The 27,919-nt window shown below is 40.6% G+C and overlaps 2 protein-coding genes across 13 annotated transcripts in view; one reads left to right on the top strand and one right to left on the bottom strand.

Moving 5' to 3' along the window:
* Positions 1-501: 501 nt before the first annotated feature.
* On the bottom strand, positions 502-18,089 carry LOC126850844 (guanine nucleotide-binding protein G(I)/G(S)/G(T) subunit beta-1). Of its 2 annotated transcripts, none has more exons than XM_050594235.1 (7): positions 17,561-18,089; positions 5,454-6,066; positions 3,690-3,835; positions 3,119-3,412; positions 2,533-2,734; positions 2,193-2,409; positions 502-2,009 (listed from the first exon to the last, which is right to left on the bottom strand). In XM_050594235.1, the coding sequence occupies exons 2-7, from the start codon at positions 5,508-5,510 to the stop codon at positions 1,903-1,905; spliced, it is 1,023 nt and encodes a 340-aa protein (XP_050450192.1). In that variant the 5' UTR covers positions 5,511-6,066; positions 17,561-18,089; the 3' UTR covers positions 502-1,902. The 2 variants fall into 2 exon arrangements, with proteins under 2 accessions (XP_050450192.1, XP_050450193.1); XM_050594236.1 differs by lacking the exon at positions 17,561-18,089 and adding an exon at positions 9,186-9,304.
* Positions 18,090-18,263: 174 nt separating this feature from the next.
* Positions 18,264-27,919, top strand: part of LOC126850793 (potassium voltage-gated channel subfamily H member 6) — a 98,695-nt gene continuing 89,039 nt past the window's right edge. For 8 of the 11 annotated variants that reach the window (XM_050594115.1, XM_050594113.1, XM_050594120.1 and 5 more), the window contains exon 1: positions 20,380-22,832. In XM_050594115.1, the coding sequence (XP_050450072.1) occupies positions 22,757-22,832 (76 nt within the window). In that variant the 5' untranslated portion in view covers positions 20,380-22,756. Of the gene's footprint in view, positions 18,415-20,378; positions 22,833-27,919 lie in introns of those variants that run through there. The other 3 variants (XM_050594110.1, XM_050594118.1, XM_050594111.1) reach the window with 3 other exon arrangements.

Below are 27,919 nucleotides of genomic sequence, written 5' to 3'. Positions count from 1 at the left end.
CAAGGAAATTTCTAGCACGACTCTTTCGATCGAGAGCACGTGCCTGCCTCGTGCACGAGGATTAATTGGCGCTGAATCGATAGTGGGAAGAGATACGGGACTTCGTCGAGACATAGTCGAAGATTAATTCTTTTTCTCCTTCCCGCTGTTGCCACAATCAGGGATAATTGGATCGAGGATGGAGAGAAAGGTTAAGGTATAGACACTATAAACTAAACAAATACACGTTACATTAAACGTTACTTGACACGTTACGCTGGTCCGTCGCTTTACGCGCGTGTAATTCTATCGCAATGAAAAAACAGACGAAATTTAATACCTGGTCTGCTTTCTCGCTCATTGATCCGTCACTTCTCGTCTTCTTGTAATTTTCCACGAATGTGATCCGTCGACGTCTTCATGTACCAAACCATCGTATTACGAATTATTTATCAAAGAAGCGTCCTCTCTCTGTATTCAACGTCCGTTTTATCCGTCTCGTGTCTCATATCCCGTTCCTCGTTTTGTTTTTTTTTTTTTGATTGGCAATGGGCCGCGCGCCTCTCGCGCTCTCGTTCTCATGCTCTCATAATTTTCGTTCACTCTCTTTTACTACATGCTCAATCGCTCTCGCACTCGCAAAAAACGCAGGCGCAAGGCGGCCTATGGCAGAAGTCTATACAAAATAAATAACGATACATCTACGAAATTCATCGAGGGGATCGTGATAATAATAATAATAATAATAATAATAATAATAATAGTAGTAATAGTAGCGGTGCGAAATCGGCGTATTATCGTGTTAAAAAAAGTGACATCTTATTCTTTTTTCCACGTTTGGCCGCTCGATGCTCGTGCACGAGGGCAAAACTCATGTGACAAGTGTGTGCGACTTGGATGCATTTCGAGACTGCTGGTGAACGATCCACATCTTCCCTATATTTATTCGACCACTCGCTTTTGTGTGTAAGTATATGCAATTCGTGTCATTGTGAATCTTCATTGTGTGCGTTCAGTGTGCGTCGTATGATTCGAACGCATCATTGCGGGACTATCACGACCTTTGGCTGATTCGTTTTTTATTTCCGGATTGCGACGAAATATCCATGATTGCATATCCTATCCCGCCCGATACAACCGTGTATCGAAGAGTAACTCGCAGCCAACTGCCGGAGCAGTTGTTAACGGCGCCTTCTCGGCAGTGAACGCTTGAACCTTGATTCGAGATGGAAATCTCTCGATGATCGTCGGCACAAGATTGTAATCCGTCCTTCGAACTTTGAAATCCTCGACTAGGAATACCCCCGTGGGAAAAGAACTATCAAAGCCGTAAAACAGCACGTGCCTCTCGAAGGTTCGCGAAGAAAGTCCTTAAGAAAGGGGAGGAGAAAAAGAAAATGCGTGCCCGATGCTGCCGAAAATTCTTGGATGTCGGTCTTGTTGTCGGCGCTCGTTTTCGATTCTTGTCCTTCGCCGCACATTTTTCAGCAACCCATGTTTTCGACCTAATTAGAGTGTAGATTCTTCTTAGAAGCGTTGATATTCATGGTCCTTGTCGCCGACTTTACTACGTCGCCAGGTCAAGTCGACTACGTTGCGCCTGTTGCGGGAGTCTTTTTTACCACCACAATCCAAAACATTCTTAAATTCGCCGCCGCTGCTGTTACCACCGCCATTGTTATCGTGGGCTTTTCTACGATCGTAATTGTTATTGTTGCTGGTGCCGCTGCTGCTGCTACTAATCGAGTATCCAAAATTTCTAATCAGCGTCAACTCCGGTGAACCTGGCGGATTATTTGCCAGCGTCGTGACTGCTGGCACGCCGATTTGCTCAGTGGTCAGATGATGGTACTTAATTCTTATGCTGTATGCTGGTTGACTGTAGTTGGTTCTTTGAAGGAACGTCCTGGGAAGAGCCCCAAGTTAATTCCAAATGCGTAGGAATGAATCCCAAGAACCCGTCGCTACTGCCATGCCGTCTTCCGTAACGCCAAGACAAGATACGCGATTGTCATGCCCAGCGAGAATTCCTAGAAAATGGAGTTTCCGACAAATATATTTTTAGTAAAGTAGTGAATAACAATATTATCTGATTACAATTATTGCAAATAATAAACGTTATGAAAAAAACCATCATCAAGAGAAGGACCTCAAATGAAATCTCTCTTCTCTCTTGAGGAAATTATCGTTTGTAAGATTGCAATTCAACTTACCAGCTCGTTCTGTCTTCATGGAATCCCAAACATTGCAATTAAAATCGTCATAGCCTGCCAGCAATAATCTACCGCTCTTGCTGAAAGCTACACTGGTAATACCGCAAATGATATTGTCGTGACTGTACATCGCGAGTTCCTGATCTGCCCTAATATCGAAGAGTCTGCAGGTCGCATCATCCGAGCCTGTCGCGAAAGCGTATCCGTTCGGGAAGAACTGTAAATAATAATAAATAATAAATCAAACCGTCAAAAATAATAAATCCTTTTTCCGATAACACATTAGCAGTAATGTTATGAAAGATAATTATTTATTCGCCTCGAACGAAAAGTATCTCACCGTTACGGCATTTATGTCACTCTCGTGACCCGGAAAAGTCTGCTTGCACGATCCTTCGCGAATGTCCCATAACTTCGCACTGGCGTCACACGCGCCAGATACGAAAGTGCGTGTATCCGGTGCCAACGACAGAGACATAACATCACCGGTGTGCCCGATGAACGAAGTGCACTGCTGGCCGGTCTCGATATCCCATAGAGCACTGAGTCAGAACAATTCAGCATTCTAGTTCGCGCCGGATAAATCAATCTTCAGGTGTCTTCAGGATTGCATTTAATAATGGAAGAAATTTGGGATAAGGAGTAGGAAGAAATGAGATTTTTCTTATGGATATATTCTTTATTAAACTCTATTCATCATAAATACTTCGCATTTTTTTTGTTAATAGGTAATCGAGAAATATATTTTTTTTATATAAATATATTCATAATCTCTTAATGTGTGCTTTCGAATTATAAGAAATGCAAGAAAATAAATAAATGCGATTTAAATTGAATTTCATATATTAAAGGTAATCAAATTTTACGTGAAATTTCATTATAACGATTACCGTTTATTTCCAATAAATTTTTTTAGATTTACTTACCAAGACATGTCGCCAGAACTGGTGACAATCTGGTTGTCGTCGTAGAATCGACAGCAAGATAAATATCCAGTGTGACCCGGGAGCTCTCTGCTAACCCGCACGTTACCTTCCCTAGTTTTAAGGCTATAGATGGAACAGATATTGTCCAGCCCACCGCATGCTACGTAACTACCCGAGGGCGCGTATGCACAAGTCATTACCCATGAGGACCGCAATGGGATCGCGTGAACCTTATTGGTGGTATAACTGTCCCAAACGATCAGTTTGCCGTCTTGCGATGCGGAGACTAGATTCCTATGTGAAAAGTACAAAAAAAATATGCTGACAAAAACGTAGTGTGAAGATGGAAGAGCGAAGTCTTTCTCTATCTTAATATCTTTCCGTTACTCCCGAAGATTCAAAGCTTTATGGTGTAAAAAAATACATATCTAATCAATGGTTGTAAATATTTACGTTCTTTGTTCTCTCGAATGTTGCTTTTCACACAGAATTCATGAATAAAATCTTATTTACGTTCAGATTTTCAGACGCCAATGTATCATCATCTAATCATCTGCATCTAACATCATACCTGGAGTCACTTCCCCAGTGCATCGCATAAATCTTAGCCAAGTGACCGCGAAGCGTACGTCTCGTACGCATTTGTATGCGACCGATAGGTTCCATGCCCGATGTAGCCTGGGCCAAGTTCGTGTCGCATGCTGCTTTCCTGGCATCCTGCGACATGAGATTATATATAAATTTACAAATTTATGTCGGGATCTATTCCTCGCATTAAATATCTAATGTCATGCTCGCAACAAGTATTTAAGTCATTACTGTTAATCTTATCTACACTGTTATAATGCGTTCAGTGATATTTAAAGCTTGAAGATTTCACGTTGAAGCAACACTCTAAGAAGATATTGAATAATGTAATGTCATCGTAAAAATTTAATAAATATCGTAAAAGTTTCATTTAATGTCATGCCTGTGTATACACAAACTCAATATAAAAGGTCAAATGATCAAACAGGCAGCTAAAAATTCCCATCAATGTCAAGGAATTAGAAAAAGCAAGTTATGGGACGAGAAAAAGGATTCTGTTGAATTGTCGACGGTGTTCGCGTGTCTTTAGTCCGATATTATGCCGCAATTTTGCCTTTGAGTTGACCTTTAAGATCGAATCGTAATGCAGTAGTACGCTTGAAGTGACTTAATACTAGTCGGATATAACTTCTTACTTTTATAGTCAAAATATTATGAATTTATATATTTAAAAATAATGATATTAATAATAATTTCTATTAAGATTGCGCTAAATTTGATTGATCGCAATGTGATTTTACATATAAGATGTAATTGTAATTTACTTCAGCAATAATAATTTAATTTTTAATAAAATAATTTAAGATAAATTAAAAAATTTGATAAAAAAATATCAAAAAAATATATCAATGACAAGACGATATCAAATATATTAGTTGAACAAAACTTCAATCATTATTAAAAAATTGTTATTCGCAATTAAAGGAAATATGTCAACATTTATGGTGTACGCATATACGTTACTGCGCAACGTACATTGGCAATTTTATTTGCTAAACAATGTTGCTGCACGCGTCATAAATAATTAGACCGATAGCGTATTCCTTTTAACATAAGCGCATATTTCCGCGCATACCGTGCGAGCGCGTGCATTTTATGCATGTATAAGAGGAAAGGGCAGGAATGAGGGGAGCGAGTAGAAGAAAGAGAGACGAATACATGGAGAGAAGAAACAAGACATGGGGTGAGAAAGAGAGAGAGAGAGAGAGAGGGACGGTGGTGTATTGATCAGAGAAGCGACGGTTATGCCGCGCCCTACCACCACCACACTACCACCACCTAGCCAGCTCCATATCCTCACAACTATACGAAAAACCATTCGCCATATAAACGAGGTAAAGGAAGAAGCAGATGAATATATCTTCTATCGGTTAAAATTTACGATAACGTCAGGAATAAAGGAAGGCGGAAGAGGGTTACATAAAATTGCAAAATCTGACGTTTAAAAATAAGTCAATTTGATTTTTTTTTTTTTTTTTTCAAGGAATTAAATTGTTGTATCAGTCTAATAAATTTGCTTTAGTATGCATAATTGCATGCACACATAAGCAATCTATTTTTACTTTAACAAATGCAATTAGAAATATCATAATAAAATAAATGATTATTTATTAGTTTTGTTTTCTTTGTAACTCTGATATCTTTCAAAAATTTTGAAAGAAGTACTTGTTTCTTTTTTTAATGCAGATCTACAAGAGATAAAAAAAAAAAAAAGAAACAATCTTGAAGTAAGGAAGCGGGTACTTACCCGAATGGCATTTTTCAGCGTCTCCGCCTCCTGACGAAGACTGTCGAGCTCGTTCATGATGTCTGACAGATGACGCGCGAGACTTATGAGCGGCCGTTAGCGGGGCCGAATAATACTAGGACGTCGCGCGCGCAGAGGGGGAGGCTGAAGAAGCTCTCTCCTCTCTCGTCTCGCCTCGCCTCGGAGAGGGCTCACAGAATGTAATTTCTACGATGATGATGACGGATGATGGCGGTGACTCCTGTCTGTGCGGCGCTTACTCCTCTGCGGGAGGAAGGCCGTTCGCGGGGCCGGTGTCACGCCGTTGACAGTTCTTCTGGTGGCCGCTGGCGAACGCTTACGAATCTAGCACTTCCGTAAGGCAAGATGCGAGGTGAAAGAAGAAGAGATAGATGAAAATGATGGGAATGAGGATGAAGCTTGCACCGTCTTCTAACAAAATCGGGACTCCCAGCAACTTCTCCCGGCCCCACCTCCTCGCCTCCTGCCTTCTTCGCTATTGCCTTCGCGGCTTCCGCTTCCGCCGCTACCACCGCAATCAGAGCCAGACCACAGCTGACTCCTCCGCCCCACACGCCAGTTTCGACACTTCCTGACGAGACCGTTGCCACCTCTGGAACACAATGTTTCAAATCGATCAGTTCAATTGGTCGTAATAATGTAGCTATCTTAAATCTAATACATACAAATGGAGTCCGCAAGGAGGAGATTAAAAATTATTTCTCTTTGTAGTATCGTGTCTGTATTTTCGATTAAATTGACAAAGAAAAATGTTTGAATCTTTTTATATGTAGATATATAATATATAAAGCTTTATATAAGATAATTGAACGTCAATGTTAATTCATTGTGTAACCTTTGTAAGGATTATCCTTTCTTACGAGGAAAACTTACAAGTGCTAAATTAACAATAACTCCATTTGTCATATTTGATACGGCGAGTGTTTGACGTAATGTTGTGTTCGGCGCAAGCAACGCGCGGCTTTTGTTGCGACTTGAAGAAAACGAACAGACGGCATACCAAAGGCAAACGTCATCCAAGAATTACCGCGGTTTCTTAATGACGGTAATAGATAATCGCGTTGACGCGGCATCGTGGGTAATACGCGTTATCAACGCAGTCGTGAAAATCTACATATGCCCGAAGGAATTGTATAGATATCAAATAGTATAAAATATCGACAAAATTTTTAAATATTTGTCCCTATATTCTGATAGTGATGAATTAGAATCTCCCGAATCTAAATATTTATTATATCGCTGTTTTTGGCCCGTCTAGCTAATTGGCACGTGTCGCTTTCGAGCGTAATGCGCCAATGAAAATAGTTATTTCCAGACACGCGTAATATTTAAAAGCTTGAATATTAAAAAAAAATCTAGCTATTTTGTCATACGATAGAGAGGGAATGATATAAATCAGTTAAAAAATTTTCCGTATAAGATTCACGTTCTTAAAATCTGGAAACCGCGAATAGGAAAAAAATTATCCTAATTGATAAATTAAAGTGTATTATTATAATCGAAAGAAAGACTCGTCTGTTGTGGTATGTGACAAAATATTTGCGTCCAACGATTTTAATTAACATAATTGCGTATAATCATCTTATTAATGGCAGAGCGTCTCATCTATCAAACACACATATACATGCACACTCACGCACCTAAGTACGCACACAAGTCGGCGCGTATAAAGAAAAAAACAAAATATAATTATCGGCTCGCTAAAAATATTTTGGTTGTGACGGGTGCGCAGATATTTTTATCGCACCCTCTCCCTCTCTCTCTCTCTCTCTCTCTCTCTCTCTGGCTCTCTTTGTCTCTCTTTCTCGCGAGTGTGGCGATTCGAGGTTCGAGTTTCTGTCAGCGCGTACTTTTCCTTGAGAAAAACATCAGCCACGCAACGTATATCACCGTGACGAAGGCAATGCAACTAGTTACTGCAATGTAATATCGAACGTTCGGAAAACCGATAATTGACTGAAAACTACTGACACGTTTGCCATTTTCATGCTAGATAAGTTATCAATTTTTGCTATCTATTTTATTGATGGAGAAATGTATATTGTACTTTATGACCATCGTCATAAATAGTAATAAAAAAATAAATAAAATATAATATTGACATTTGAAGAAATAATCCCGTATATCGATATTTCTAAGTCATTTTTTAATCTTTGTTATATTTAGAAATTTCATCAAAACTTTTCCCTTTTCATTCTTTCTCCTGTCTTTGAATATTTTTATATTGGCACGCAAAACAATTGTCTTAATCTTGTTGAGGACATGCATAATGGATCATAAGCTTCTCGGATTAAAATTAATCCCATTCAAACGCGAGTCGAAGATTCTTTAATTCTCTTGCAAGCAATATCTTAGAAATATTAAACAAATATAAAAAATATAATAAATATATTTTTTTTTAATTTATGTTATTAAATCGCAGGATAATCCAGTCAGTCTAATCAATTTATTTATGTTTCTTTTATTATGGCTATTTTATAGTTCTTACATGCAATAAAGTAATCAATTCTCCAAAGTTTTCCCTATCGAAAGCAAGACAAACATCTACAAATATTACATCGTCTTAACTTAAAAATTTGCCATGCAAAATTAACATAATTAATCACGTTTAGAGAATCGAATAATCCGATGCGTCCTTCATCTCCGCGAAATCTCGTGACTCGAGAAAATCAAGAGTTGTCGATCCAACAAGGTATTTTCATCTTCCGGAGGAAACTAAGGAGACTCAAGTTTGACGCAAGCGCAAATACGATAAAAAAAATAACCATTTTTTTCTAATTAGGATGTATAACGTGAATTAATCTGATCCAGCTAATTGGAAAGAGAATCTATCCAACTAATTAGAAAGAAAATTTTATTTGGTTACATTGTATCTGAAACAATTCTTGGGAAAGTAATTTGCACATGGGAAAATAGAAAGAAAAATTGTCACGAAAAAGAAAAGCAAGATTGTGGGAAATATTGTCATCACATTCTCATAAGTCCTCGCAGTTGGAAGAAATAAATTGCACAGTGAGAGATATAATTTAGTAGATATGTTTTATGTGAACTCAATAAAATAAACTATCACAGAAACAGAAATATCATAACAATAAATTAACATTCATCAACTAAAAAACTTATAAATTGCGGCACGCAACTTACATGCTTTCGTAAAATCAATGTATAAATAAAAAAAAAAAAGAATCAATTATGTATATTGATAATAAAAACTTAGCCTTGCCAAAGAGCCAAAGTGTCATCTGTGGGTTTAAATCACGAAATTAATTTTTTATGTTTTCGTTTTTATCCAAAGGTTCTCATTCAAAAGTAAAGAAGCAAGAAGTGCACACCTTTACCGGGTACAGTTTCATTGTTAAAGCCACGTCGTCAGTGATACACGAGAACGATTATCGATGAATAATTGACGATCCATAAGCTAAGATACGAAGGCCGATGAATCTTGGGGCTTTCGCGCGATATTTATTGATAACGAGAAAGGGAGCTATTGACGACAGAATAGGACGCCGGCGACGTCACGTAGTATCGCTCTTCCGCTTTTTCCCCTACGCCATTGTCTCCGGCTAACTAGCTCGACGAGGAATCTCGCGGTGGCTTCGATCGACGATGGGGGGAAAAAAAAAAGTGGAGGTAAAAAAAAAAGACGACGCGTCCTCGCCTACGAAGGTGTCGAAGCGTAAGGGAAGGTTCACACGCATCGATGGAACTCACTCGCTCCGTCCCACCGTCACCGCCACTGCTGTCAGAGGAGCGTCATCGAGCCCCAGGTCGACATAACCTCTCCCGTTCGCGATAAAGCCACCACCACGATGATCACGATCACAGCCACCACCACCACCACCACCACCGCTACCACTACCACTACTGGATCGAAACGGACTTGCAGCCCCGTCAAAAGTGCCGTCACTCGTCACCGCCAGGTTGCGCTCGTCGAAACGCGACTCGCGCGACAAGGATTCTCCTCCGGCGATGAGAAAGACGTCGGAGAACCTCGGAAGGTTCAGCCTCAGCTATCGCCGGCGAGTCGACTCGGAGAAAGACTTCAATAAACGCTCCGCGGTTATCCGATTCTATTTCCAGTTATACTTCCTCCACGCGGATCTATACCGATTTCTTTCCCTGATAAACCATCGCCCCGCTGGTACCACTAGGAACTTGGTAGACTCGGCACCCTACTACGGGGAACAAACATGCACGCACGCACGCACGCACGCAACCTGGAGGCGCGAGACGAATCGATTGAACGTCGTCGTGCGGCTCGCCCCACTCGTCGCTCTTTCTCCTTCTCTCTCTCTCTCTCTCTCTCCCTTTCTCTTTATCTATACATCCTTTTCGTCCCCGTTTCCAGCAACCAGGTGCGCGACTTACGAAGGACACGGAGGTACGAGCGTCATCGAATCCGTCGACATCGAGACGATGGGCAACGAGGAGGGCGACGCGCACTTCGACCGGAGAGACGACGTCTCGGCAATCTCTGAACCACACCCAAGGAAGGACGTGGTTTCGAGAGAAGGCCGGCCGGGAGGACGAGGCGTCCGGAGGTGGGAGAGATGACGCTGGCGCCAGTGCGCCCGCGTACCGACCGTCCCGACAAGCCGGCGTCGAGAGGACGCCGTCGTCGTAGCCAACAATGACAGGTTGCTGCTCGAGCTGCTGTTGTTGCTGCTAGCAGCCGGCAACCTAAAGCCCGTATCAGATTATACGTTGAAAATCAAAGATTAAAGATTGGGATTTGATTAATCAAAACAAGAAGACCTAAAATTTCTTTGTCCTAATTGAACAAATTTCAATCACCAATCTCCAATCTCAATCTTCAATACGGGTTTAAAGCCTTAGGGAGAATTAGAAACAAAACAGAATATTATTCCGTTGTACAGCTTATTAGCAGCATGAGTTCTGCTTTCTTATCAAAGTGTGAATTCGCCCTTACACTATGCATATGGGCTTTAAGTCTCTATCACACTACGCATTGAAGATTGAGATTTGACAATCGAAATTTAAAAAAAAATTTAGTTCCTTTTATTCTGATCAAATTTCAATCTTTAATCCTCAATCTTCAATTTTCAATGCGTAATCTAATACGGGTTTTATGATCATTTATTAGAGAATAATGGAAAGAGTGTGTATATATATATATAATTATTATTATAAAAACAGAGAACTCTACTATATTATTGCAGGAAACTGAAATAAGAAATTCAGGATAAATTGATATAAATCAGAGAATGAGGAAAGTTGATAAAATAAACGTCAGACATTCTGAGAAAAACACTCGGGGTGAACGGATAAACTAATACTGATATTGATCACCCTGCGGATTGACGATCACGTGTTGTTGATTAGAGATGCGATAACAAAGTTTCTCGGATCGGAAACGTGGATTAATTTTGAAACAACGTCGGTCAATTGCCGATGTCGTAAAACGAGAAACTATAGTGCAAATCGATACTATTCATTCAAAATCGCTCGTCGTCTCGTGGCTGACAGATGGCATTATGCCAAGCCTCAGCGACAGTCAACAGCCGGATCAAACTCAAGCTTTGAATGGCGAAAGAATTATTCTCGTGGCGGTGGAAAGAAAAAAAATATAACACAGAATGTCTACTTGAATCTTGTAAAAAAATTCCCTGAAAATTCCCTGATCTTACAGGTATTTTTGTTCAAAATTCCGGATAAAGAGAATATTTTACAGATTATTTGCTGCAATTTTCTAAAATGAACTTTTTTGTTGCACGCGTTTTTTAATGCTTTTCATTCATACAAATGAAAGATACAAAATTACTTAAGTTTCAAGTGCTAGATTTACAAATGTACTGAAAAAAATTGGATAACTTCCGTTAAAATATAAATTTTTAACTTGCATTTTCATTTTTTATCATTAAAAATTAAAATAAAATAAATATTTTATTAAGTCATTGAATATATAAATAGAAATAGATATATATTTATAATATATTTTAAACACATAATTCATAATTTCTTTTATCGGTGGATTATCAGACTGTTACATTATAGGAGCAAAATTATCAAAAAAAAAGAAAATTTTTTTAAAAATTTCCCGAGTCCTAATAAAATTCCATAAGAATTCCTTGATTTTTCCAAGTACAAAAAAATTCCCTGGGAATTCCAGGTTTTTCCACGGAGTAGATATCCTATAAAATAATTCACTTTTTCATTCACCTTTAATCATCATGCTTCATAGAAAGTTTCAATTTTAAAAATTTTCGAAATGATTTATTATAAATATCTATTCGGGTAGAGTGATAAAAATTTCGGAGCAAAGCAGCATCTCTTGAATTTCGAACGGCGTATTAATTCTTTACGCTTCATCGTCACAAAGTTCACCCGTAAAACCGCAGCTTCATTGAAAACTTTTTTATCATCCCTTTTATTAAATTTGCATACGTGAGGACTCTTCATCCACTCAAGAGAGTCGTTCACTCTTGACAAACGCGTTTTCGATAAAAACGCAATCGCGATTGCGTGTCTCACGGACGAATTTTATCGGTAGTGGTTCCTCTCAGGATTAATCTCGCGATGCATTCGAGAGAGAGAGAGAGAGAGAGAGAGAGAGAGAGAGAGAGAGAAAGAGCGGAAGGCTCGTTCTATCATCAAATTCCCTAAGCCGTCTCCCTTCGACAAGCTCCCGGATGCGCGAATGGGAGCAACAGTTGAGCCACGCGGGTCAACGTCCAATGTGATCTCGCTCTCTCCCGGTCTCTCCCCTTTCGATGTACGTCGACTGTACACAATCGCGGAGCTGCCAAGTACCCCTCCTCCCCCGACACCAAGTGCGTACTTTGTCGATGGCTTTGACAAGCGTACTCTTTGGGGTACGGAAGGGTAAAACCTGGAGGGCGGCCAGTGTCAGAACGCGCGCCGACAGTTGCTCAACAGGCCGGTGCAAGGTTCGTCTGCGTTGCACCTGCCACGTGAGGATATTTTCTGACGAAGTTTCCGGTGATGCGGCTAATTTTACGATTTGTCATCCTCGTGCTCGATGAGCCGTAACTTTTGTCAAATTTTTACGTTATTTAATCCGGCTCGATTAGAGTATCATATAATTTCATTTTTGTTGGCATTTAAACGACTTTCCTTTTAAATTAATAATAAAGATTAAAGCATCTCTTTCTTTCTAGAAATTAAATTTTCAATAATCATAAGATGATTTGTCACTTCGAAATCATGTTAAATATAAAAACATAAAAAACTAAATATCTCACTTTGGCGCGGAATCATCAATGTCTTAAAATACACCGTGACGCAAACGCATCGATCGATCGATCAAGTTGGACTTGCACTAATTTTGAACTCTTTCTTTCTTTTTTTTTTTAAAGCATTTGTCTCATCTCGACGTACCGAAATAGCGAGCTGGATACAAATGGAATTACACGCTTGGGTCATCGAATTCTAAGACAGAGGGGAGAGAGAGAGAGAGAGGGAGACGTACAGATAAATGACGTCAGAAGGTGAGTAGTGACGTCAGAAAGTAACCTGGAACAGGCCGCGTGGCGCCATCGATTGCCCGTTAATTTTTAGATGCCGAGGGAGACGTCCTCGTTTCTATATTAGGACCTAATGCAATATCTAACAGGATGCTCGGTTTTTTTTTAACCGTGTCGTCGCGTGGGCGTCGTGCAAAGGGAGCCAACTTACGGATTATGATAAAAAAAAATTTGATTATATTAAAAACCGCCTCGTCGCACAATACGAAGATAAAAATGATTTGATTGGTCGTATTCTCGAGGTATAACTGGACCGTGTAAATTACATTCAATACACACCTGGTATATAATATTGATCGGATGCACACAGCTTCGACATCAATGAACGGCGTTTAATGTTCGCGATGTTCTGCGCTATAAAATGGAATCGTCGGTGCTACTTCTTTATGAATGAAAATAGTGTCACGAGAAGAAAGTCCGACTTTCGCGACAAGCACATTCGAAACTAATCGACAGAAAGCGGACCAATTTATTCGTCGGATAAATTTATAGAAATTTGCAAAGGATTAAGTCCAACGTATCGCGATGGTCTCTTGTTTTTATCGTAAATACACCGCGAAACTTCGTGTTAAAGTTCTCAGTCTCTCTGTCCTAGTTTAATGCAGTCGCATGACGTCATTAGCCGCACCAAGAAGAATCGCTTACCGCATAAAGTGCATTTATGAGGTTTTTTTTTTTTTTTCTAACGTAAGTGTCTTAATGGCGTTACAATTTTACGATTTACGATTTATATAATCACATAAAACGTATGTATAATAATTACCGCGTAAAAGTTTGACAGATGACAGTAGTATTATTTTGTGGAAGGACGTGCGAAAAAAATTATCAATCTATACTTTGATTTAAATCGAACTTTAATGTAGAGAAAATTGAACAAAAAGCAAATGTTAAATTAACAAGCTGGCCTTTTCTGTTATGTTGCAATTGATTTATCACCTTCTGTCTCGATTACTCGCTATCCTTAGGAGGGGCGATACTTCGGTGACGAATAAAAGCGAGATAGAAGAACGTGAACATAAAAGAGAAAAAGAGGGCTGATAACTGAGGGATCGAGAAAGGGTTTAACATTAAGATACATCATCCAGCTCGAACACGTTGACCCTTTCGCATCTGTTAAGTAGCACGACCTACTAACCGTCCTGTAGACCGCGATCGTCGTTCGAGAGACTCCTCGAGTGTTTCCTATCGAGGAGACATATCTGCGCAAAACTCATCGTCGCTGCCGTTCGACGCACGTGACGTTATCTGCCACGATGAAATTATACGGAACCGCACACGAGAATAGGATAACAGTAGTTCCGGATGGATTTAACTCACTACGCAAATACAGTCGCAGCTGAGAACAATATTCAACTCGCAATGTAAAGTCAAAACTGCTACTATAATCTTTATAAAATATATACTATATATATTTTATTTACACTATGTAAATCCAGGAGACATTACTAATTTAATTTCTTAAAATAAATTTTGCGTGCGTAAAATGTCAGGGATACGATCCAAGACTCAAGATCGATAAGAACTATTAAAAAATTACATTAAAACAGATTTTATAAAATATTCCACGATTCTATAAATAAAATTATGATTATGGAAATGTACTATAAGATAAAATGCATTGAAACACCTGCAAGATATTTGTCTCATCAAACGCATCGCGTTCCGACGATCTCGCGAAAACTGAAAGAAAGAGTAATATATCGAGGTGTGCAATTGATTCCTCGCTTAGGCCAATCGGTAGTAGTGTCGATAACGCACATCATTGTCGATGTGTCTCAAGTGGCATGCTGTCAATTGAACTCAAGAGACGCCACTTGCCTCCAGCGCGCGCGCGCGCGACTTTATATTCCGGAGCAATTAAAGCCAATTAAGACAGCTGCGGCCGCCAACTGGTCGGCCAATCGCGAGACGGAATGTGACGCCGAGTCGCAAGAAATTTTTTTTCCACTATTTACTTGCCCATATCAAACGTCGCCTGACGTCTTTCTTCGCGTCTGTCGCGTCAAGCTAACATAAGCCTCGGTAATCCCGCCCGACACCTATAACGCTCGGTCTATTGTCGCTATGTCTATCGTTCCATTTGTTATTTTCGACTTGGCTTATTGCGAGCATTAACCTGAGAGGTCTGTCTCATTCGAAGAATGCCGAGGATAACTCTTATAAGAACTTATAAACGGATCGCTTTCGCTATTGGTCATCTTTCTCCGAGTGCATGACTCAAATAATCGTAAGCGAGATAGTCGTTAAATATCCATGATAAAAGTTACAGCGATAACAATAAAGAGAAAGAAAAGATTACTTGAAGAAGCTAATTGTTGCGTGGAAGGAATGCTTTCGGGAAATTCGCTAGATTTCTCTATTGCCAAAAAGATAATAGAATCTATGGTACTTGAAGAGAACTTACTGAAGTAATACTGATTACTTAAACATAATTCGATATAAATTATTTTTTAAATTAATTGTTCATGTAAAAGATGCTGATTGCCTCGATTAGGACTGCGAATCCAGCATGTGTATATTTAATGCTGACAAAGATCAAGCTGATAAACATCAGCTGTTATGTAAGAAAATTCACAGACTTTACATTGCATCAGACTTTCTGTTCTCGGAATCAATACTTCGCAAAAGGCACAGTAGAAATTACCAGTTATAATCTTAGGAAGAGGAAGAAAAAAAGTTTGATTAATCGTACTATTATTTATCATTCTTATTTATAATTTTCTGGCTACTTTAATAATTATACTTTTGATGTGTGATCAAATCCATTTAACAAACATCTTAAATAAAAAAATATTATCTTTATAATTTAATAAATAAGTGATAATTATTGCTGTCAATTATTATATCAAATTATACTGGATTAAAAAATTAAAAAAAAATAAAATTTATGAAATCATCAAATTTATTAAACAATTACATTTATTACACAGGCATATTTCCACGCATCTCTCGCGATTTCTTTTTTTTACCGCATTTCTTATAACGCGCAAAAATTTATCTCTCTGATTAAGAAACGCAAACTTTTCTTTTGTGGAGATCTCGTATACAGGGTGTCCCAAACCTACATGTCCAAACTGAAGGAGTGAATTCACATTTCTAAAATAAGAAACTTTTTTATTTGACATTATAATCAAATTTCAAAAAATAATGCTTTCCCAAATGAAAATTTAATAAAAATAAAATATCGTTATTTTTATTAAATTCAGATATTAAAGACATAAAAATCATTATTCAAACTAAGACTTACGTTTCAAAATGATCCAAAACGTAATTCTTATCGTTTGAAAAATAATTTTTTATCTGAATTAAAAATAAAAGCATTCTATTCTTATTAAATTTTAATTTGGGAAATCGCAATTTTTGAGATTTAGCCAAAGTGTCAAATAGATAATAATCTCGACGTACTGAATTCACCCCTTTAGTTTGAACATCTGGGACACCCTGTATAGCATGCAAAGCGACTTGTGTTACGCGTATTGTGCGCCACGAGATAATCCAAGTCGTCGTCAAACAAACGTCAGAGGCGTCGAAGGAGAACCGGTGTGTGTCCGGACGCCTCCGGGACGACGTGACAGGCGAACATTCCTGAAGACGAGAGCGTCGACGTTCGCTCGACCTCGAGGCTTAATCATATATAATGCAATTTTTTTTTTTTTTTGTAAACAATAGATAGATTTTTACGTAATATAAAAATTCATGGATCGATTTGAAATTAGCCACTTCATTTATACGATCTGAAACTTGGAATAATCCATTCTACTCTGTCAATAACACTAAATCAGTTCGAACATCAATGATAGCTCCGTGAAAACAATTCGAGTCATTTTACGAGCAAGGGATAGTAAACCAGCATACAAGGGCACAAACCAACAATGACAGATCGATGCTTTCGTTAGGTCTCTTATTAATTCTTTAAGGAGGAGAGATCCGAACGCGCAGGAAAAATCTCGTTATCGATCTCAGGCCGACTCATTGACTTCTTTTTTCTTTTTTTTTTTTCAAATTGTCAAAGTACGTATATCGCGAGAGTCGAGAGAGTACAAATATTTCGTGGAAGCCCGTCCGTTCCAATCAATGATCCCATCGATAATGCATCCCGTAATCGCGACGCTCGATCTATTTCCGGCGTACTCGTTCGTGCTAACCCGACGTCGGATTATACCGAGTGTCCCTCGCGAACACTCGCGAATAGAAAGCGACGAAATCGGGAATCGTATCGTCGCGATGAACGTGATGAAATCGAAGCGACAAGACTGTCGTGTACACGAGCGGCTTTTATGCGGCTCCAAATAAAATAAAAAGAAATAGTCCGTCGTCCTTTTAACGACGCAAGGTCGAAACGATTCCGTCCTTCATCGATGCCATCCTCGCGGCGGAATCGGCATCGCGTGAGATAAGATCGTAGGTACAATGTAAACGGCAAACGGAGGAGATTTTTGACACGGAGCGTAGGCCTAGGCGACCGCCATGATGGCGGTTATCGAGTCGCGCGAAGGGCGGCCGGGCGGCTCGGCCGGAGGAGCGACATGGATCCGGAAGTGGCGAGATGCCCGGGATGTCAGAATGTCCGATGTTACGTACCTGGAGCTCCCTGACGGAGCTGCGATCGTCGGAATTCCCGGCTTGATGCTTGGGCCTCTCTCTCTCTCTCTTTCTCCGCTTTCGCACTCGCTCCCTCTGCTCTTCCTCGCCGTCCTCGGCTCTCACATCGATGACTACGCACTTTCCTTGTCACACCTTTCCGTCTCGAGCATTGACGACTCGAGTTTACCCGCTCTACCTCCACGGAGGGAAAACACTATCACCGCACCCGCCGCTTTCTTTAAGGTTAACTGTCGCGGCGAGGTATCGCGACGACACGGCGGCGGTGACGACGACGGCGACGACGATGACGCGACAGCGACGACGACGAGCGACTATACGCGGACGTTATCAACGACGGGGCACACACAGTGCGGCGCGTGTCAACGTCTCGGGATGCGCGACGTTCGGACGTCGACGATTGTTTTCATTCGACGACACACGAGAACTCTCGACACGAACGAAACGAGCAGAGCTGCTGCTGCTGCTGCTGCGGCTGCTGCACCTTCACGTCACGGCTCTGGCGGGCGGCAGGCAGGGCGGGGCTCCGTGAATCGACTCTCGTGAACCCCGTGTAGCCGCGAGCCGCAGCGCCGGCACGCGAGCATTGCCGAGCGTTGCCGAGCGGCCCCGAGCGCCACCGAGCGCCGCCGAGCGTCGATCGGCGCGACGGCCATGCCATTTTTCAAAGACCCGGCGTCGAGCGGTGATGTCGCGCGTTTCTCTCAGAATTTTCCGTGAATCGCGCGAGCCTTGTGACAGAGGATCCGGCGAAATGGTGTCCCACTGGTGAGCTGGACGATGCGAGGAGCGAGAGAACGACGGACATCTCCACGGCATCGGCGGATTTTTAAGTAAGTGCAGAGCGATATAAGGCGAGCGTGAAGTTGCGCTTTGGCGGTTCGCGTAATGGCGGATCGAGTTTAAATTCTTACGCGCGTTTACCCGCTTTCATTTTCATACTGCATCGATATTACACGCGATCGATTTAGCTGAATAATCGTTTTTACTTTTGACAAAGAGATCAACTTTAAATACTTCTCGATGAAATCTGCATAAATAAAATTTAAATATGCCAAGCGTTCACGTACGATGAACGTAAGCGGATATATTTATCCGAAAGAAATAAATAATATTCTTTGACCACGCTACACAATAACCAGCGAATAATACGTCGTATTGGAAAGTAAATATTCGCCGCGCATTTTTTATCAATTCCGCAGTTGTACACGATAGATGTGCCGCGCGAATGTAAACATGTTTTTATGCAATGTAAATAACGGAGCTTGTTTGAATTCATTTCTTATGAGGGTATGTGTGCCAAAAATGAAACGGGCGGGCATTTTGTTAAAAAAAAAAAAGGGGGGAAAATTTATCGCGGCAGATAATATATTTCTCTCGTCTTTCGTTAGTCAAATCACATTTTTATCTATTCTGGGTATATAGTAGCTCTGTCTCTGTCTTACCCACAACTCTCTTACTGACTATTCCACGATAACTTGAAGTTTATCGACAGAGATAGTCGCGTAAAGTGACGCTATCAAATACAACTCGTATCGATTTGCAAATCCATCCTATTTTCTCGTGCTGGCAAAACTTATATACGCACTTCTGCGTATCATGCAATATGTAAATTAATACTAAAAAAATACTAGATATTTTTAATTATATTCGTAAATATGTGTGCACTGTATTTTTCTTAGCGTTATAATAATTTTATAAGAGCACTACTATTTTTTGTATAAATAAAATTTCTCTCCTTAATATGTGATTTATATTTACATAATGCTTACATTGTATGTGGCAAGTGAATATATTTTATGTTGAAATACGATCAGATAAAGTATAATAACAATAATCACGTGGAAAGAAAGCGATTGTTATATAATGTCACGCTTATAATAGCATAGCATCTCTTTTCACTGTACATAAAATATCTCACACACTTTCAACGATCAAGAGATAAGTTTCTTTCAACGAATATAAAATGGCACATATATTTTCATTGTTATAAAGAAAATCTTTTTTCAAGCAAGAATTAAACTACGCAAAGATACATATTTTATATAATAAATTACATATTTTATATAACAGAAATAACATTAATATTTTATTACATTTTATTACATCATCTTTGTTTAACAATATTTTTATTCGCCCATAGATACATTTTTCGTCGATAATTCAAAAACAGCGTGACAAAAGTAATGTTTAATTAATATCTCGGAATACAATATTCCAGAAATTGCATTTTATTTAAATTTAAAACGCAGAGCACGCTCTATATAAAAACGAATGAACACGGGTTGTCGCGTTGCAGTGGAATAAACCGAGAAATAAAAGCCAAGAATACAAGATACGCATTATGTCATTATGTCCTCGTGGATTGGCGCGTACATCGTTTCCGCTGGCGGCGACTCGGTAGCTCGTCACCCCGTTGACGGAAGACAGAAGGGCGCCGAACGAAGAGAATGGACGGCGGGGTTTCCGTGTGCGGAATCTTATCGATATTATCAGTGGATGGCGGGGCAGGTGCGGCGGGGAAGATTGCGGACAGGACCGGGGGTGGGAAGGTGGCAGTACGTATGCGGGTGGGTGAACCTGGGGAGGGGGTGGGGGAGGGGATGTATTCCGCGACGCAGGCGCCGTGCGCGATCGCGCCCCCTCTTTCCTTCTTTGTTACGTACCGACGTCGACGGCGTCGTCGTCGTCGTCGTCGTCGTTGCCGCCGTCGCCGTTGCCGCCGTCGTCATCGTCGCGAGTGAGACAGAGAGAGAAAGAGACGTCGACCCGTCTCGCGCCTCCTCTCGCGCGAATCAGTTCTCCGACCGAACACACGACGGCGACTTGCCAAACCGCGGGACTCCGGGTAAAAGCGACGAGGGTATCGCGTCGTCGTAACGTCGTCATCGACGATTGGAATTTGCGTTCTCGTAGAAACTCTCTCTCTCGAGAGAGGAGATGCCTCGCGTGTGTACCGTGACGAAGTAGAGGGAGATTACGAGCACGCGGCGGAGCAACAGTGTTCGGCGACCTTCCTCTGGAGTGCGCCGGCCAGAGAGACGGTGTTAGGGGACAAGCCAGGTGTCTCCATCGACGGTAGAGGATCACGAGAGGGTCGCGGGGTCAGCGAGAGGGCATCGTATCTCTGCGTGAAGGCGTGGTGGGTCACGTTCGCGTGTGACAGCGCAGCACGGAGATAACGCGCTTCCGTAAACACGTGAAGGAGACATGGGATTGATAGTGAAATCAATCGCGAGATGCGCTGATGAATTGAGAGATAGATATCTAATCGAGTAAGACAGATTGGTGATAAAATACGCAGACGAAGGGGAGAGAAAGAGAGTATAAAGAACGGTATTTTTGCGAATTATTATGTGTCATCCGAAAATCTCGGATTTTCTCAATTTCCCAACGGCGTACTCCGCAACGATCTGATCTCGACGCGTGCATATAGGTGGATTGCTCGCGAGAAGCGTCGTATGCGGCGAATTTTTTACGAACTTCGACGTGGCTACGCGAGCCGAGGGATATCCCGAGAGATTAGACCGCGACGAAGGCGGTAGTCGGGGCATGGTCGCGGAGGATGAGGAAGAAATACAAAAATAGCTGTCCCCGTGGTTGACCGGAGATGCACAGCTGACCAGCCGCGTCAGAGAGCGCGAGAACGTGAGAGAGGGAGAGAGAAAGAAACAGAAAGAGGTGAGAGTGAGAGAAAGAGCCTCGATTGACGCTCGATTAGCATCGACGAGTGTCACGACTCCGCGTCGGGAAAATCGATTCGATCGCGGTGTTTCGTGTAAACGCTTCGACTGCAAACACACCACGTGCCTTCACCGTCGTCGTGAACAGCTCTACTCTATCCTGGGCGTCGCGACGCCCACTCCCACTTCGCACGGCCGTCTCGACTCATCGTGCGAAATCGAGCCGTTTCTCCGACGAATTGTCTCTTTCTTTCGTTCGTGTACGAGCGATTCGACAACGACGTCGTGGAGATGTCCGAGTCATGCGCCTCGCCGAGACGTCCACGCTCCGCGATTTCGTCTATCGTGAAATCTGACCCCGATCCCGTAGTCAGATTCAGCAAGATCCGCGAGCATCGCCGAGGAGTGCCTGCGGTCAGGAACAACGCGAACCTCCCGAGGATCGAAGCCACGAGGTTGTTGACCCGCCGCATCGCGTCGCCGTCGCGTCAATATTTTTCGGCTATATCGGCTCGCCAATTGAAAATCACGAGGATTCGATGCGCGTTTCAGCTGTAAACGGCGATCGACGCGATATGAGACTTTGTCGACGAGAGAGGAGGAATCGCGTCGAGGACGGACGTTATCGTTGGCGAGCGACGTTGGAGGTATCCTCGTAGCTCTCCGCTAAATCGTTCGCGACGATCCGTGGAGGCTAATTATCAGTCCAGTGGAAATCGCGAAAACGCCGCGAGAGAGATTCGCATAATCCCCGTTATAAATAGATGTCTTCTCGCGTGGATCCCGCGTCTTGAAGAGCACACACGCGCCTCGGCATCTATCACAGGAGTGAGAACGCGTGACACGTGCGACACGTATGTCGATCGTTCGACAAGGTAGCACCGACCTTCCCCCCCGGATCGACACCCCAGACTGAAGATCTTAGACAGATATCTAGATAGAGACGAGAACTCTGGGTCCAAACGAACGTGGCGTCGAGCCTTTCGCGCTCTCCGAAAAAGTCTTAATCGTGACGTATCGATATCGCGAAGACGAGCAAGACCAAGAACAACGACCATCTCGGTGCTCTTGGCGGACGAGAATAAACGCGAGATAAGATCACCTGCGGGAGACGACAGATCTCTTTCTCGCGCTGCCTCTTATTCGTATCCGTTAAGAAGCTCGAGGAAACGAGACGAGATGCATCGCTGATTTACTCGCGCGATCGTCTCATCCAATTACAGCAACGAAAATCTCTTTCTTTTTTCCTATCCTCGTTAACTCAAGTCGCGTTACGTTACACCATCTTACGGCTAATCACTATGCTCAACTCGTGCTGTGCTTTTTTCTACCGTGCTCGTGCATTGTTTGCCGCGAGTGTTTTTTCCTAGTGCTTTATTGTAATTGTCGCGCGATATATTAGGTATAGGGCCCGAGATTGCGCCCTAACATCACACGGTCAAAAAACGCGGAAGTCTCGGCTGTCCAGATACCTGAAAATCCTGTTCCTGAGATGCCTGTTAGACGAGGTCACGTGGCGCCCAGAACTACGATCATCGAGACCATCATCCGAAAGTTCGATACGCACGGTAAGCTGAGATGAATCCGCTCCATAAATTTCGTCGATGTAATCAACGGTGTGGATTTATAACCGCGATATTTTTGATCGGATAAAAATGACCGTGAGAAAAATAATCGTACCCGCGATGATCATTTTACGCGGACAGTTTGTTTACGTAAAAAAAAAAAAAAAAGGGAAAAAAAATTAAAACTGTAATTTCACTGCGACGCAAGGCAACTCGCATTTCACTCGGCGATATCAATATCATTGCATAACATTATGTTGATTATACAAATTATGATAATGACGTTTCTATTTATGTGTACCGATTAATTCGGCAATTTTATCATTTAACGGTGCAACACGGTAAAAAACATACGTCTGACAAAGAGGCTTTAAATTTTTAATGAACGTATCAGTGCGAGTGCGGAATATTATTTCTCACTCGATTATCATAAATTTTCATAATATTATATACACTCGGTGTTTTATTATCGCGCTGTGAGGATTAGTTATTCAAGATCGCTGGTACGATAATATTATACAAGAAGTAGAAATTAAATATGAACATATTTTACATTAATTTAAAAAAGCCAAAGTATTTTGGTACGTTTAATAATTTCAACGCAATCGTTTACATATAAATGTCGCTTGCGCTTTGCTCTCTTCGCTCTCCTCTCTCGGTTTTCGCTTCAAAGGTCAAAACTAAAAATGTATGTCTGCTCTCTCTCTCTCTCTCTCTCTCTCTCTCTCTCTCGTCTCTTCTGACAGACGCGAAAATGTAATCGAAGTACTAAGGAATACCTCGGTTGAAATATGCGGAACGTGCAGGCAGTCGAGTCGGAGGTTCATTTTCAATATTATGTAAAACATCCCGACTATGGTACGAAATGAGTGTGGAAGGGCTCGATTAAATGGAGGAAAGGGGTAGCTCTATGTCACAATGGGACAATGCATGTCACTGGCAATATCACTCGAGAAATGCTTCGAGTCGGGGAACGATCGCGAGAAGGGGGATCGAATTGATTGCGAGAAGGGAAGGGAGATATAGGAATACGATAGAGACGAGCAACGATTTCTTTTGCATATTCGCGATTTACTGACAAGTACATAGTGGGCTTGAAGGGATTGCTCGTTTAGATAAGAATATATTCTGTGAGTGTGTGACCTTAATATACGACATTGTAATATAAAGATGCGCATACACGTTGTATCACAGAGTGATAGAGAAATGTGTCGTGTACTTCATAATTCTTTACCGATAACAAAATCGAATGGCTATTTTTTTTAAGGCTATTTTTACATAAAATTTTATAAAATTTGAATGTGCTTAGATTGTAACTGATGTTATTGCTCAAGGTTAGCTGATTATATTATTTCATATTTATGATGCGATATTATCGTACAGCTGACAAAAACGCGGTATACTGCACAAACTCATTGTCATAACTAAATATTAATATATGCGTTTGCGCGTAGTTAATATCGAATCTCTTTGAGTTTGCAAGGAAATCTGCGTTTCTTTAAATATGGAACGTTATGGTAGATATATGTCAAGTGAAGTAGCTGAGACAGAAATTATTTTTTTATTTCCTTACACATTTTAATATTGTTTGTATATATACATATATTACGTTTTCTTATGTTTTTCTTAAATAACATACTTTAAACATTGCTACGGATATATAAGCCGTAAATGCGATTCTGCAGCTTGCATTTTCTCAATGGTTAGTTGGAATTAAATTGTTCAAGAAGGCCGGAGAATTCTTTGAATGGAGGATTAGAATTTATACCGAGGAAGGCTATCGCATTTGCTTTTATTTCCGCATCTTTTATCTTCGCGCAGACAACTCGTTTCATGGAGAAAAAAAGAAAAATAAGAAACATACAGAAAAAAACATGCAATTTTGTTTTAATATGTGTATTATTAATTTGTGCCTAGATTTTTTGTTATTTAAATATTTTGACAATTTAAATCGACTTTATTGAAGGTATTTTTTTGTACGAAGTCATTGTACGTACTGATCACGTCGGAGCAAAAGCAGAGTCAAGATTCGTAATATAATTGGATAATTTCGAAATACTGATGCTGCTCAGGTTCAGCAATACGTTTTCTTTTTGTTGCGATTATAAAACTACTAGTACACATTGGTAATGAACAAAATCGCTTTGCACAGATTGCAAAAGAATCCTCGACTTTTAAGCTTAATTTAATAAACGACACAGTAAGTAATGTCACACGGCAAGTATAGCGAATGCGACATTAGTCTTCCTTAATCGTTAAATAAACGTCTGGAAACGTTTCTGTTGAACGATGAGACTATATCGAGCGCGAAGATGTCAAGTTTATTGGCACATGGTAGAAAAGTGAAGCTCGTAATATGATTGGACAACAATTTTATGTATTAAATTTCTTCAATATCGATATTGATTTAACAACTTTTACAATATCGCGACGGGCAATTTTTCTTTCAACAAGATCACATTTTTCACAATTTCTTCTTGATGGCAATAAATATTAAGCTTTTTCCTATCAATATATCGTTTTCTTATTTTGTTGTGAATATTAAATGTCATTAAATATCAAATTAACTACTTTATAAAATGTGAATTAAATATCATTTGTTGTATCGAAAATTGAAACGTTTTCAATATATTTTAGCTGAAAAAAGATTGGCTCTCGACAATCTGAACGCTAATTGGCGCGTACATAATAATTTGCGAAAGAAATTTAAAAAGTCGATGTTTACCGCGAAAGAGTGTAAATTCCTCGAAGAATTCCTCGCGTGTTTATCAAAGGTCATTTTTTGTGTCAACGCGCCGATAGCGATCAAGCTCGTTCAATTTTCGCTCCTTGCCGCGCGAATTCGTCGACATTGACGGGGAAAGTTCATGCGACGAAATCACGTTTGACAGACTCGGTCGCGTCAGGATGCATGGTAATAGGCATTAATGCGATAACTTCCCTCCAGAGAGAAGACCTTCGTGCGCTAATTTATGTAATAAAAAATATGTATGTGTGCCAGTCAAGTGTGTCGCGGCTTCTAATCTGACATCTCCTCTACAGTACCCGGTCGGCGCGTTTACCCCCCTTTTTTTTTTCTTTCCTTATACCATTCTCGGTCGCGACCTAACGACGCTTACGACTGATCGCATTTCACATGTGCTCGATACTCTTCACCTGTCCTCTTCAACGGTAATCGAACACGACGTCGCAGGGTCGATCCGTTTCTCGCCGTAAATTGCATCGTTGTCGCGTCGCAAAAAAAAATTAAACAATTTCAAGGGGTAAATCAACGGCGAACTTTTAAGAAATTGAATCTTCTTACCGGATCAATATCAAATTCCGCTCGATTCTTCTACTCCCCCGCAACATAATCAGCCGGTTTTCCAAGCCCGATTCAACTTAGATCCGCGCATTCTCTACCTAAGGTCCCGACGGATATACTTAACTTTTTTTTCCTGCTATAATAGGGTCTGCGGACTTGATGGAATTTGTAAAAGTTTAAAGCAAAGTTATACCTCTTTGACCTTTAGATGCAGAAAAGAGCGTTTTTCTTCGTATAAATGTCGACTCCGATATAAAAGTCTGTCGTGCCATATTACATATATGCGCTACCTTTTGTACGCACAAAGAACCGATCAAGAAGCATCCTAAAGTATAATAGCAGTTCAAGTTTATCGTTAAAAAAGTTTCATTCGAATAATAATATCAAATGAAGAAACTGGCAAATAATTGCCACAGCGCGATTATTGCGTAAACTTTTTATTGTTAAATTTTAATAATAAACATGCATTAAAATTTAACAACAAAAAATTTGTTTACTTAATAACCGCTCTTATTCGCGTTTCTGCACTTTGTATTATTCGTGAACTCTGAACCTATTATCATTATTATTAAATAATAATATTTGTTACATTTCTTGTTGTCAATAACAATATTAAATTATAGTTCCCTCTGTTAGCTCAAGTTATAAATTGATAAAGACGATTTTATTTGCAAATAAATTGTTAATTTTTATTTCTCTATTGGTCGCGTTCGAATGTCATATGTGTCAAGGACGGACTACGTTCGTTTGACAAATATTCTAAAATGTGCGCACACAGGACAGACAGCGGAAGATAGGAATCAACAATAATCGACAATATCACATCATGTGACATCGAGAACCTGACACAGGAGCTTCCCTATTCGTGTACGAGGCTATTAAAAGTCAACACAATTACGGCGCTTAGAATTTTTTTTATTTCATTGATGAGCTTTATCATCGTCTCTTATCTCGAAGTTACTTAATCTTACGGGACAATAGACGGCGATTTGTCATTCCTATTTGTCGACAGAGGCAATAGACGCGCTGTCACTCACGGGAATCGCGCTCGCGTGTTTACGGTCGATTCAAACCGGCATGTGATTTATTCCAGTAATTATATATTGCACGAACAATGCTGAGGAATATCGTTCCTTATTATGTCATTTATATACTAATGAAATTATAAATTCGTAAATAATAATTTTAATATAAATGCAGAACGAAAATTAGATTCAACACAGCTGTTCAAGGCTGGCATAATCGGCTTTAAGAGAACGAGCGATCCTTTATTTAGCCATCTGAAAGTCCTTTCTGACATTCGCGCTCGACTGTGTGAGCGTTAAAAGTCACTGTTACGGCAGATCAATCAGCCACTTAAGTTTCGCCGCGTTTTCAACCCCTTTGAAGTTTTCGCTTTCCATGAAGCTAGCTTTTACACATCCAATGTTCACGTATGCCTCGGAAATCTCCATTAGAGACGTTGATTCGATACGTCGCTTGGCAACTTTGACGACATCCGTTTGATTCACTTTTCCGCCTCGCCTAAAATGGAAAACATTTCGTCATTTGCGTATAGCACTATTACTTGTCGTCGAGGAACGTGATAGAAAAAATTGTGCACAAAATTACGTGCACAATTTTTTCTGCACGTGAAATTATGTAATATAACATTAACGTAGCTTTCAGCGATCGGTTATTTATATTTAGACTTCTTATATAAGTCACGTAATCGCTCATTTTTCTGTTTTTACTACTTGTTGTCGCGCCTGACGGCCAGTATGTGTGTGTACATGTGTGCGTGTGT

Source organism: Cataglyphis hispanica, chromosome 7 (assembly GCF_021464435.1).
Source record: "Cataglyphis hispanica isolate Lineage 1 chromosome 7, ULB_Chis1_1.0, whole genome shotgun sequence".
Lineage (NCBI taxonomy): Eukaryota > Metazoa > Arthropoda > Insecta > Hymenoptera > Formicidae > Cataglyphis > Cataglyphis hispanica.
This window is presented reverse-complemented; position numbering and strand designations above follow the sequence as displayed.